Source organism: Danio aesculapii, chromosome 17 (assembly GCF_903798145.1).
Source record: "Danio aesculapii chromosome 17, fDanAes4.1, whole genome shotgun sequence".
Classification (NCBI taxonomy): domain Eukaryota; kingdom Metazoa; phylum Chordata; class Actinopteri; order Cypriniformes; family Danionidae; genus Danio; species Danio aesculapii.
The window spans coordinates 10,405,798-10,418,330 of record NC_079451.1 but is presented as its reverse complement, the minus strand read 5'-3'; the positions used below and the strand labels follow the sequence as shown (position 1 = coordinate 10,418,330).

Below are 12,533 nucleotides of genomic sequence, written 5' to 3'. Positions count from 1 at the left end.
ATGCCCTTCCAGCTGCAACCCATCACTGGGAAACATCCATACACACTTATTCACAAACATACATTACGGACAATTTAGCTTACTCAATTCACCTGTACTGCATGTCTTTGGACTTGTGGGGGAAACTGGAGCACCCGGAGGAGGAGATAACATGCGAACTCTACACAGAAATGGCAAATGACCCAGCAGAGGCTCGAACCAGCGACCTTGTTGCTGCAAGGCGATCGTGCTATCCACTGCGCCACCGAAAATATTTCGGCTAGAATAAAAGCAGTTTTTAATTTTTTAAAAAACATTTTAAGGTCAAAATTATTAGCCCCTTTAAGTTAATAACCATCCCCTTTAAGAACAAACCATCGTTATACAATAACTTGCCTAATTACCCTAACCTGCCCAGTTAACCTAATTAACCTAGTTAAGCCTTTAAATGTCACTTTAAGCTGTATAGAAGTGTCTTTGAAAATATCTAGTAAATATTATTTACTGTCATCATGACAAAGATAAACTAAATCAGTTATTAGAAATGAGCTATTAAAACTATTGTGTTCAGAAATGTGTTGAGAAAATCTCAACTTCAACGGTCTATATAAATTCTAATAAATCAAATAAGTAAATATAACTATTACAGCTTTATATATATATATATATATATATATATATATATATATATATATATATATATATATATATACACGTATACACACACATTGTTCCTGCATTCTTTTATTCACAAACAAACATTTTTTAATTGTTAGACATATACAAAATGATAAATAATAACCAAATAAAAAGTGTATTATAATAATAATATTTGATTTAATTTCCTTCAGCTTAGTCCCTTTATTCATCAGGGGTCGCCACAGCGGAATGAACCACCAACTTAATCCAGCATATGCTTTACACAGCGGATACCCCTCAAACTGCAACCTATAGTGCAACTATAGCGCATGTCTTTGGACTGTGGGGGAAACCAGAGCACCCGGAGGAAACCCACACAAACATGGGGATAACATGCAAACTCCACGCAGAAACGCTAACTGACCCAGCCGAGACTCGAATCAGCGACCTTCTTGCTGTGAGGCTAACCATTGAGCCACCGTGTCACCCTCTTATTAATATATCAATTATAAGTCACAGCACTGTTAACTCTGTTTTATTTTTCATTCTTTTAGATGAGCAAAGCATGTCTAGATTTCTAGATATTATTTTCTAGATCATACTTTGTTTAGTTTAGATCACTTGTAGTTTGCTGTTAAAACGTTCATATTAATAAAATGTGTCTAATAACAAATAAAAATCTTCTTTCCGGTGTATTTAGATTTAGATTTTTAATAATTAACAGGTTTGCTAACGCTTCTGTTCTTACTTTTAAATGCCTTGAATCAGTTCGCGAATCGGTTTAACCGAATCATCAACAAGAATCAGTTCAAATGAAGGATCCACAATGTTCGGAGCATCGCCACAATATATGCAAGTCAATAAATTAATCTCAAACAAAGTCGACTCTTCTCAGGTATCAGCAGTCTTAATATGAGTGCAACAGCTGCACGTTTAATCAAGGTAAACATGTAAATCATAAATGCATTTCGATCATTCAAATAATACAAACGAGAGATATTGTAGGCTGCATAAATCAGACGAAATCATTTCCTGATGTCCCGAAGTCCACTAAAAGTTGCTTAGTCACGAGAGATGCAGCCAGGAGGAGGATTTTTGGTGTTGCATCTCATTGGTTGAACAACTTGAACTGTTTTCCCCCCTTGTGTACGTTCAGTAGTTACAGAACTGAAATTTGAATAGCATGGCGGCACAAGCTAAGGTTTAACTATGTTGTTGCTATTGTTTTAAATGAAGCTATTATTTATAATGCATTATTTTAATGTTGTGTATTTTTATGTACATGTTCCAGCCTGTACTTTATGGATATTACAGAAGTTCTTGCTCTTGGAGAGTCCGGATTGGTGAGTTGTTTAAATGAAATATTGTCTCTCAGCATATATGTGAATATGTATTTTTTTTTTTCTTATGTAATTTAAAAATGTTTTAATACTTCTACAGCATTTGCATTGAAAGGCATTGAATATGAGCAAAAGTCGATAAATCTCATCAAGGATGGAGGGCAACAGGTATATTGCAGAAACAGAAATAATAATATAGAAAACCGTAAGTAATAATCTTTGGTAATTAATAATAACTCAAAACTATACCTTTTCCACAAGCTCACGGAGCAGTTTAAGGCAATAAACCCAATGCAGCAAGTGCCAGCAGTGTCCCTCGACGGCATCACCTTGTCTCAGTCTGTAAGTTGACGGATTCTCCTGCTTTGTGGCTGTCAGAAATTGTTTTGTGTTTACTTTTAGCTTTGCTATTGAACACAGCTGGCCATCATCCAGTACATTGAGGAAACCCGTCCAGAGCCCCGCCTCCTGCCTGCAGACCCCATGCAGAGAGCTCATGTCCGCATCATATGTGACATCATCGCCTCTGGGATCCAGCCTCTCCAAGTGAGTGAGACCAGACTCAATCTAAAATCACATAGCAGTCCACTGTAGAGTAGACAAATCAGACAAAACAAAATGACTGAATACTCAAATATCAAAGGCAAAATGTACATGGAAAGTACTTACTATTGGCTCCCCTGAAATTCTGTGCAAACAGTGCACACTTTTCTGTCCCATGAGGCCATGGGACATGATTTGTGAAGCAACCACACAAAAGCTGCTCACATGATAACAACAATCAGCATGAATGCAGAAATGTCCAGCATTAAGTTGTTTAAAAAAAGAAAAAATGTCCCTACTTACAGTGTGTGTGTGTGTGTGTGTGTGTGTGATTTGAGAAGCAGCAATGGTGTTTAAAGCTGCGTGAAGTAATATTTGCAACTGTAAAGTTTTTTTTGTATTGGTTTTCATGGGTCCATGTCAAACCCTTACATTGCTAAAATATTTTCATTGTCATCTTAATAAAACATCCACTCTTTTTACCATCTGTGAGATAAAAATCATGTCCAATTCAAAGACGCCAAGGAATGAATATCTGGTTATACCTAGACATAGCTGAATAATTAGAGTTCAGTACATGATAATGACTCATAAACAATGGTGTCTTGAGACATTTCCATGTAAATCCTAAAAGTGTAAAACCCCAGTGAAAAACAGACCAATCAGAACTAAAAACATAGACCAGGACTATTGACAAGGGGTCATTAATATTAATATGCACACCACAGGCTGCGTTTCATTTTCCACAATGTTTTATAGTGTGATTACAACTATTTGAATTATTTTATGATTTATTTTTAGGTTATATATAAGCTTAATTATTTATATAAGCTTGTATTAAACATGCAATATATATGGGACTCTTATTTTGAAAACGGGAGAGGCAGGGAGACTAAAGTGGAGCAGATTTGTGAACAGTGTGCCTTTATTTTAAGTTTATTTTGACCGTTTATTCTTTTCTTGTTCACAATCACAGATATTTTAGTGACAGTTTCAGAACTTGCCGGAGTTTATTACATCTGAGAGATTACTGCAAATTCACTACACATCTATACTGATATACTGTATTTAAACAGCAAAAAATTTAGTAAAATTGACATCCATATACAGTTTAAAGCGTAGTGCAAATATAAGTACCCCCTTATTAATCATAGGCTGTTAAACAAACAGAAACGGTATAACGTGATGACGTCAGTAATATGCAAATTGACGTATGATGTAATCTAGCGACATTTAGTGACTTTTCGGGCAGAGCTTTGCGCCTTTTCATTGAAAATAGTTGCCAACATTGTTTGTAAAGCAAGTAACCATGCATGACCACAGAGAGTTTACAGAGTTTTATTTCAAAATACAATATATTTACATTTTAATGTAGAAAAATCTAACGTGGGTGTCCTAAGGAGCAAAAATACAACATATGGGCTCTTATATGCAGTTGTGTCCTCACTCGTATTGCAAGTCATATCTCTGCGGCCCTTCGTTTGGGATGCTTTTCATGAACTGGCCCCCATGACAAACTAATTGAATAGACCTGGTTTAACGTGTTTATTGTGAAATTCGCCACATATGTTTGTTATGAGGCAATGAAACCCGTGTAAACTGTTAAATATATGCCTTTAATGCATGTTTATGCATCATGTCATATCACTTAGCACTACTGTGATTTGTCTTAGATGAAAGGAGACCAAAAAACTTGTCTGTTTATGCAGAGCTTGATAGTAATTCCCGTCTTTGTTTCATACATGTTAAAGCTTCAAGATACAACTTCAAATACATCAAAAATATTTTTGACTAATGAAGGATGATTATTTTCCACGTGTATTTCAGAGTACATCACACTGTGAGTGTGTGTATGTGTGTGTGTGTGTGTGTGTGAGAGAGAGAGTGTCAAGCTCTGACACAAGCTACTGGTCACTAGTGCAGAGCTCATTAATATTCATGAACATACCAAATATGGTCAAAAACACTATTTTCATTTTAGGGTTCATTCTTGTGGTTATAAATGAACATATAAAACAATTTATGGAGAATTTATGGGCCACACACCAAACACACCTACCTACAATACAATTATTAGTTTTCCCCTACAAGATATCAATGTTACACAAGGAATATCAGCTAAACATTATATTAACCATATGTTACCTGACATATTGAAGTGGAACGGTCAATTTTCACAATTTTAGAAATGTTTAGATTGGTCATACTCCTATTTGATGCCCCAGACATTTATGGCTCATATAAGTATTATATAGGGGCGTAGGTTTGCACTTGACATTGGTTGGGACGGGTGAATCAAACAACACCCCCCCCCCCCCCCCACTCATCAACCAAGAATGAACATCATTTCTATATATATATATATATATATATATATATATGCAATTATTTATTTAACTGCTATTAAATTATATTAATAATTAATCCTCTCTTTATACAGTTTAATAAGTTTTAGGCTTGTAGCTAAGGGGGGTTCCGGTGGTTGGAAAGACCAAAAGTTGAATTATTATTATTTTAAAATTTTTCTTATTCAAATGGCCAAATTCTGACAGAGGAAAGTTGAATGTACTGGCCAGTTTGTTATTTGCCTGTAGGCTTCAGTTTTTAATTTGAAACAACTTTTAACAGATTTCTAAAAATAAATGTAATGGTAGATGATAATAAATTTCTATTTTAAAAATAAGTATCTTTTCATATTTTTTATTAAAATTTTAAATTTTTTTATATAACTGTAATATAAAACTTACAGTTTAAATGCACATTTGTCAATAAACACTTAAAATAGTAAAATAGTATGGTAAGCAATTTGACAGAATGGTTGAAAATATTTTTGGTACATCAAAAAGTGTGGTTATGATAACCATCCGACAAGCTAATCCAGCAAAAATTAGTTCTTAAAATGTCAGTAGAATGCAATATTTATACCTCATAATTAAATAGTAAATGAAGCAAATAACTGCAAAAAGGTTTGGTTTTTCTAAAAACAAATAAGCACCCCTTTCAATAAGCTGGCTACAGGCCTGATAGTGTAATGTAAAAAAAATGTTTATTAACTGATAAAGAGAGAGTTCATTAAAGAATTCCACTTAATTTAGCCATAATGCAAATGAAACATGTCTCATATATCAGTATTATGCCTAGAATTTTGGCTGTATTTTTTCTGACAAATTGTTTCAACTGAAATTACACATGCTACTCTGAGAGTTTAGGAGAACTGACGGGGATCATACTGTACTTTAGCTGTTTATTCTGCAGTTAGTTTTCAGGGCATATTATTCAGACTATATCAGTCTGCTGTAACGACAGACTGTGCATTAAAGCCGAGGAAAGCACGAGCAGTAACGCTATTATCATGATGGACTCATTCAGTAGCGAACTTGCGTTTAGCCTATGTGACTTACACTTTCGTTGAAAAAACTTTTTTTGGTGCCGCCATCCTCTCTTGTGTGTCACCCAACACACCTTATTCCCACACGGGGAAAAAAAACAATCCACTGCTTTTGGCGCTGCTTGTATCTGAAGGCAGCCACAGCCTCTCACATGATAGCAGGGAAAGGCTCAGCCAATCAAAATGCCCATATGCGTTTTGGGGGCGTGAGGACTCGGGGAGAGAACGTCATTAAACCTGCATATCTAGGTTAATGTTGACAGCGCTTTTTTTTTAAAAAAGTGGACTAAATTATTGGTGAGGACATTTCTATTGTCGGTGGATATTGGTGGGGACGAGTCACCTCCATCCACCCTAAATCTACGCCCCTGATATACATGTTGTAAGGGATGGGCAGTATTTATGATACATGCGTTTCAAATACGTATTTTAAATACAAAATAGTATTTTGTAATTTGTATTTGATTGGGTTTATGAAAATGGCTTAATGTTTTGTATCAAAATACTTTAGTGTCTTGTATTTATAAAACACTGTAAAATACTGTGTATGAAGTCTACATGTTGACATCATAAAAATGCAGCCTCACATTGATGCTTTCTCAAATTTCTCAAATGTTTTCACAATAGTAGTTTTGGATGGATAGCTGATGTAGATGCTATTAAAGTAAGACAAGCAACATACAAATAAGTCCTACAGAAGCGATTTCTACAATACTTCATTGGCTGTTTCAAATGCCAGTAGCTGATCTGCAGGGCCCGGTTTTTCAAAAGGTTTAATCGGGATAAAATCGATCCGTGATCACATAATCCAGCTTACTTTTTGAGACAGTTTTTCAAAGCAACATCGGATTGGATCAATATGATCAGGATAGGAACTTTTCAGGATCACTAAATCTGGATAACTAGTGCTCAAACAGGATAGGAAATCACTATGTAGAACTATAGATATGTAAAGAGCATCAAGTAGAATAGCCAGTGCGGGATCAATATAACGTTAATTTTATTTGAAATGAAAATGCACACATTTAAAAAAAACTAAAAACAAGAAAAACCCCACCCCATCCTCTTCCAGCAGTCCGCTCATCTGAGACCCACAACACAAACACTGTACATTGAGGATATTTATAACAAGTTTCAAATATAGATGTATTAAATAAAAAAAAGACAATGTCAAAAACTCCACAATAGTTTCAGACTTCCTCATCTGATCTGGAGAGACCAGCTTGTCTGAGTGTAACCTTTAGGAGGCAGATCTCAAGTCTAGCCTTGGTTTGCTGCAGTTTGATCAGAGTCAGTTGTTCCTCTGCCAGACGAGGCTGTGCTTCTGCCCTTTCAGTCTCTTTTTGCAATTGTTGAAGGTGATTTCAAAAATCAGGGATTTCCATTCTTTGCATTTTTTTTTTGGTTATTCTGTAATCATTGCATGCATCACTAATAAATATTCTAAAAACAAAAATATTTTCCATTGTGATGAATATATATATATATATATATATATATATATATATATATATATATATATATATATATATATATATATATATATATATATATATATATATATGTGACATTTGGTCAATTTTGACAGCTGTTTGGGGGATTATTTTATGAGGCCAAACACTTTCTACTTTGCTGTAGGCCTGTACTGAAAGGTTGAATACGTTAAAGCCTACCTAATCACTGTAGCCTGAGTGATAAACAAATACAATTAAACCTTATGAATGAATAAGATCTCTTGTAAGATGCTGCATGATCCAAATATAGTATTATTTGAAACATTTTTAAAGTTTTCATTACATTTTGGGCATGAAATCCACGCTGAATCCACCTTTCTGATGGGATCAGTTTAATCCAGATTTTTTGGATCAAAGTGATCCAAATCTTACAAAAAAGGTCTGAAAAACATAAACTAAATGTTTGATCCGGATCAAAACCAAAATGGGATTACGTGATCGAATTCAATTATGTAATCTGTTTTTTCTTTTGAAAAACCCATTTTCAAGATTTGATCCAATCCGTTATCCAAAATCCTATAGTGGATTACTTTTGAAAACCCGGGCCCAGGTGCTCTTTATAGTAAATGAAGAGGAAAGATGTTAAAGTGGCACAATGAAGTAAATGAGGCACAAATATTTAATAATACTCCAATCTATACAGTCTGGTCGAAAACCCCAGACTCCTGTTACACAGCAGCAGGATGTATATGAAGAGTTTATTTGCAAAAGAAGATTTTTTTTAGAGATATCATTACTAAAACTGGAGAAGTTAGTCATTTACAGAAATCATGTTTTACATTAAGTACGAAAGAATTCGATTTCAAAAGAGTAGATTTATTAAAAAAAGATTGTGAACAAAAAAAAAAAATAAAATGAGGGTGGTATGGTGTCTCAGTGGTTAGCACTGTCACCTCACAGCAAGGAGGTCGCTGGATCAAGTCCCAGCTGGGCCAGTTGGCATTTCCATCTGGAGTTTGCATGTTCTCCTCGTGTTGGCGTGGGTTTGCTCCAGGTGCTCCAGTTTCCCCCACAGTCCAAAGTCCAAACACATGCGCTATAGGTGAATTGAATAAACTAAGTTGGCCATATAGTGTATGAGTGTGTGTGTGTGAATAAGTGTATATGGGTGTTTCCCTGTACTGTGTTGCGGCTGGAAGGGCATCCACTGTGTAAGAACATATGCTGGAATAGTTAATTCTGCTGTGGTGACCCCTTATAAATAAAGGACTAAGCCAAAGGAAAAAAAAAAAGACTAAAAATTAAAATAACATCTTCATATATCACCCTTTTAAAATAGAAGACTGTTAGGAGATTTACTGGGCCACGCAATGGATGAAAACACAATGAAGAGATATAGTACTGTTCCAACTCATTATCTGCATTAGATGGTTTTTACAGTGATTTTTTTTTTTTACTGTTCACCCAGAGATCATCTTCAAGACAAGACTTTATGTATGAAATTTGTACAAATTTTACACTAAAGTGAAAGAGAAACAAGTTTATGAATTAGATTAGATTCAACTTTGTCATTACACATGTACAAGTACAAGGCAACGAAATGCAGATTCGACGAATACCTATTAATGTACAGCAGAGGTGAATGAGTTGGCAGAGAAGCTTACTTAAACTTGCTCTGAGAAATGCTGTTGTTATCAATCATTGTTTACTTCACTAAGTCAGTTTAATGATAAGAGAATTGATTGAATAGGCCTGTCTGTAGAAGGTTTGCTAAGAAATGTCATGCTCCCTTATAAAAGTATTTTGTAGTTTATTTTGATACACATTAAATTGAGGTATTTTATTTTAAAGTACATTTCAATGTATTTTTGCCCATCCCTGCATGTAGTGAGAATACAATATGGGACTCATCCTCAAGGAAGAAAAGCATGGTTTGTTTTCATTTAGAAGCTCAAACCAAGCTAAAATATGCAGTTTGGTACATTTGATGATATTTATAAGAACAAACAGTAAGAAAAAAAAATTACAATAAGATCATTTTGAGAAACACTGAGATCGATCTTTATAACAGTATCTTACATACATAAAACCTTAGTAAGATTAGATTATATTGCTTGTTTTTAATCAAAGTTGTATACTTTTAATTTTGTAAAACATGTAATGCAGTGCAATATGACGATTGAGAGATGCACAAATAAACATTCCTCAAAAAAAGCCTGATGTTTTATACCTTTTAACATGACTTGTGTAAAAACATTAGTTATTAAACTTCTATTAAGTGTTCGACTTGAAACATTACTAACATTAAAAGAATTACTCTTATGTTTACATTTTAAAGTTAATATTTCCACCGATGTGTTTCAGAATCTGTATGTGCTTCAGAAAATCGGAGAAGATAAGGTTCAGTGGGCTCAACATTTCATCAACCGAGGATTTCAGGGTAAGTTTCTTCACAAAGCTTATCAAAGCAATAATGAAGCCATATAATGGTGATTTATTTTTGCTGTACAGATACTTTTATTGTGGTATTGGGTTTTATTGTGTGTTTTTAAAGCCCTGGAGCCTATCCTGAAAGAGACGGCAGGAAAATACTGTGTGGGTGATGAGGTAATGATTGTGGTATACTTTAGAAAAATAAGCAGCTAATGCAGTATTTGATATTGTACAAACATTTGGGCTCAGTAAGATTTAAAAAAATGCTTTATTGCTTTAAGTCAGCATGAAATCAAAATGTACTCTTCTAGTTTTTATATGTATATACTATAGTAGTGTTTGTCATAAACGATGCATCTGTGCATTTTGTATACATTAAATACCATAACCTGCCCCCTGCCTTCCTTTCATCCAATTGTCAATCTTCCTCTTCCAATGACCCAGTTGGTTCCCTAAAAGACAAAAATCATGCACCGCCCAACTTTTTTTCTCATTTCAGGGCTGTTTCAATTGAATGTACATCACAATATAGGAAATAAATGACAAAATTAACTTGCATTTCATGCAGTTACATGTTAACCCTCTACAGCACAGCGTTGCCCTCAGGCAAGAGAAAGTTTTCTTAAGGCTCGTGCTAAGCACAGATTTCTCAAAATAATTGCAACCAATTTAAAATGTTAGGAAAAGTATCAATAAAACGTCCAATAAGGTGTGGGAGTCACTATCTAGCACCGTTTGAAGGTGGAACATCATTTTCTGACTCATGGAGCTCATGGTATGAGAAGAAGTTAAGATTATTTGCTTGATTAACCTCTCATTTAAAGTAACAAACTATACAAAAAAAGTGTGTATTTGTGAAGTTGTAGAGAAGCCTTTTGTCAGGTTTTATGAAGTTTTTCTTTATTTTACACGTTCAAAAACTAATTTAGTTTTTTCATTGCCTCAGGGCAATGTTGTGCGATAAGTGGTACTTTTTAAGATGCCTTTAATGACATTACATGTGGGCATTTTCACATATTGTCATTATATATTTGATTATTTTTCATTAAATTTTACTTTTTTAGCATATTTTGACAGAAAAATGGATGCAAGCTTGTTTTATGGAAGTACATTTTACATTTACATTGTCATTTAGCAGACGCTTTTATCCAAAGCGACTTACAAATGAGGACAAGGAAGCAATTTACACAACTATAAGAGCAGCAGTGAGTAAGCACTATAGACAAGTTTCAGGTGTGTAAAGTCTAAGAAGCAAATCATTAGTAATGGGTTTTTTTTTTGAGAGAGAGAGTACAGTTAGTGGTATAGCCAGAGAGGCAGTTACAGATTAGGAAGGAAAGTGGAGACTAAACAGTTGAGTTTTTAGTCGTTTCTTGAAGACAACAAGTGACTCTGCCGTTCTGATGTAGTTAGGGAGTTCATTCCACCAACTGGGCAGATTGAATGCAAGAGTTCGAGAAATTGATTTCTTTCCTCTTAGGGATGGAACCACGAGGCGACGTTCATTCACAGAACGCAAGTTTCTGAAGGGCACATAAATCTGCAGAAGTGAGAGCAGATAAGAAGGAGCAAAGCCAGAGGTCACTTTGTAAGCAAACATCAGAGCTTTGAATTTGATGCGAGCAGCAACTGGCAGCCAGTGCAAACGGGTGAGTAGCGGAGTGACGTGCTCTTTTGGGTTCATCAAAGACCACTCGTGTTGCTGCGTTCTGAAGCAGCTGAAGTAAAGAGCAGGATCCCAGAGTAAGACAAGTCCCATCTGAGGACAATGAGATAGACTGCAGTGACAGTGAGGAGAACAAGGTTTGAGCAGAAGTGTGAAAAAGTTCACAGAGGTGCTTCAGAGGTTCAAAAAGTAGCACTGACTATCATTTATAAGCGATCAGTTTACATAGCAGGCAGCACACAAAATAGGGGTCAAATATATAGACCAGTAACATACCATTATATACAGTGCTCAGCATATATGAGGAGTGCACCCCTCACAAATCTCTCATTTATATTAATATTAGATCTAGGCCTAATCTAACAAAATAATTTATGATAATGGTCCAAAATTAGTACACTTAAATTGATATGTTAGAGAAAAATATTGAAAAACAAATGTAAGAGAGCAAAATTCAACAGAAACAAAAAATATATAAAATTTAGTTGAAATCAAGTCAAACTAAAAACAACTTTTAACAATAAAATGTTCCCAAAAGAACCAAAAAAATGTACCATTAAAATGTGTGCAGTAGAGGGTTAAATTTTCCATTACTTATGTCTATTCACTAGTATGTGGCTCAATGCTGACAAAACTGCTCATGCTCGCTATATAATGTTTTACCAAAGAATCTCACTGAACCCAAACATTTAAACAGAAGCGTATGAGGAAGTAAATGTATTTCTAATGAGCTTTGAAATGATACGGTTCATTCTCCAGATCTCTATGGCAGATATTTGCCTCGTGCCTCAAGTCTACAATGCTGATAGGTATGTTGTTAAAGCTAATGTTGCATTTTATAACGTTATTCAATTGTTTTTACGCAAGGAAATGTCAATTCTGCTATTCTTTACCAAAGGTTCAAGGTGGATATGACCCAGTATCCCACGATCAGAAGGTTAAACCAGACCTTAGTAGAGATCGAAGCATTCAAGGCCAGTCATCCTTCACGTCAGCCTGATACTCCTGATGATCTGCGGTTGTAATTCTCTAGTGATCTGTAATCAAATCAATAATAAAGCACTTTGAAAAGCATTTGTTCCCGACTCTTC

At 34.8% G+C, this 12,533-nt stretch overlaps 1 protein-coding gene across 3 annotated transcripts; it reads left to right on the top strand.

Annotated features, from left to right (window-relative positions):
• Positions 1–1,455: 1,455 nt before the first annotated feature.
• On the top strand, positions 1,456–12,516 carry gstz1 (glutathione S-transferase zeta 1). Of its 3 annotated transcripts, none has more exons than XM_056477518.1 (9): positions 1,459–1,560; positions 1,910–1,961; positions 2,059–2,126; positions 2,220–2,300; positions 2,379–2,504; positions 9,708–9,783; positions 9,898–9,950; positions 12,202–12,251; positions 12,341–12,516. In XM_056477518.1, the coding sequence occupies exons 1-9, from the start codon at positions 1,531–1,533 to the stop codon at positions 12,465–12,467; spliced, it is 663 nt and encodes a 220-aa protein (XP_056333493.1). In that variant the 5' UTR covers positions 1,459–1,530; the 3' UTR covers positions 12,468–12,516. The 3 variants fall into 3 exon arrangements, with proteins under 3 accessions (XP_056333495.1, XP_056333493.1, XP_056333494.1); XM_056477519.1 differs by lacking the exon at positions 1,459–1,560 and adding an exon at positions 1,722–1,819; XM_056477520.1 differs by lacking the exons at positions 12,202–12,251; positions 12,341–12,516 and adding an exon at positions 11,257–11,833 and having other exon boundaries at positions 1,456–1,560.
• The last annotated feature ends 17 nt before the right edge of the window (positions 12,517–12,533 follow it).

What these genes read in the sequence shown, in the direction of transcription:
- gstz1 (XM_056477518.1), top strand. Translation starts at nt 1,531, where the DNA reads ATGAGTGCAACAGCTGCACGTTTAATCAAG. An exon ending in CAGCTGCACGTTTAATCAAG is followed by an intron (nt 1,561 to 1,909) that starts GTAAACATGTAA and finishes TACATGTTCCAG; the next exon opens with CCTGTACTTTATGGATATTA. An exon ending in TCAAGGATGGAGGGCAACAG is followed by an intron (nt 2,127 to 2,219) that starts GTATATTGCAGA and finishes CTTTTCCACAAG; the next exon opens with CTCACGGAGCAGTTTAAGGC.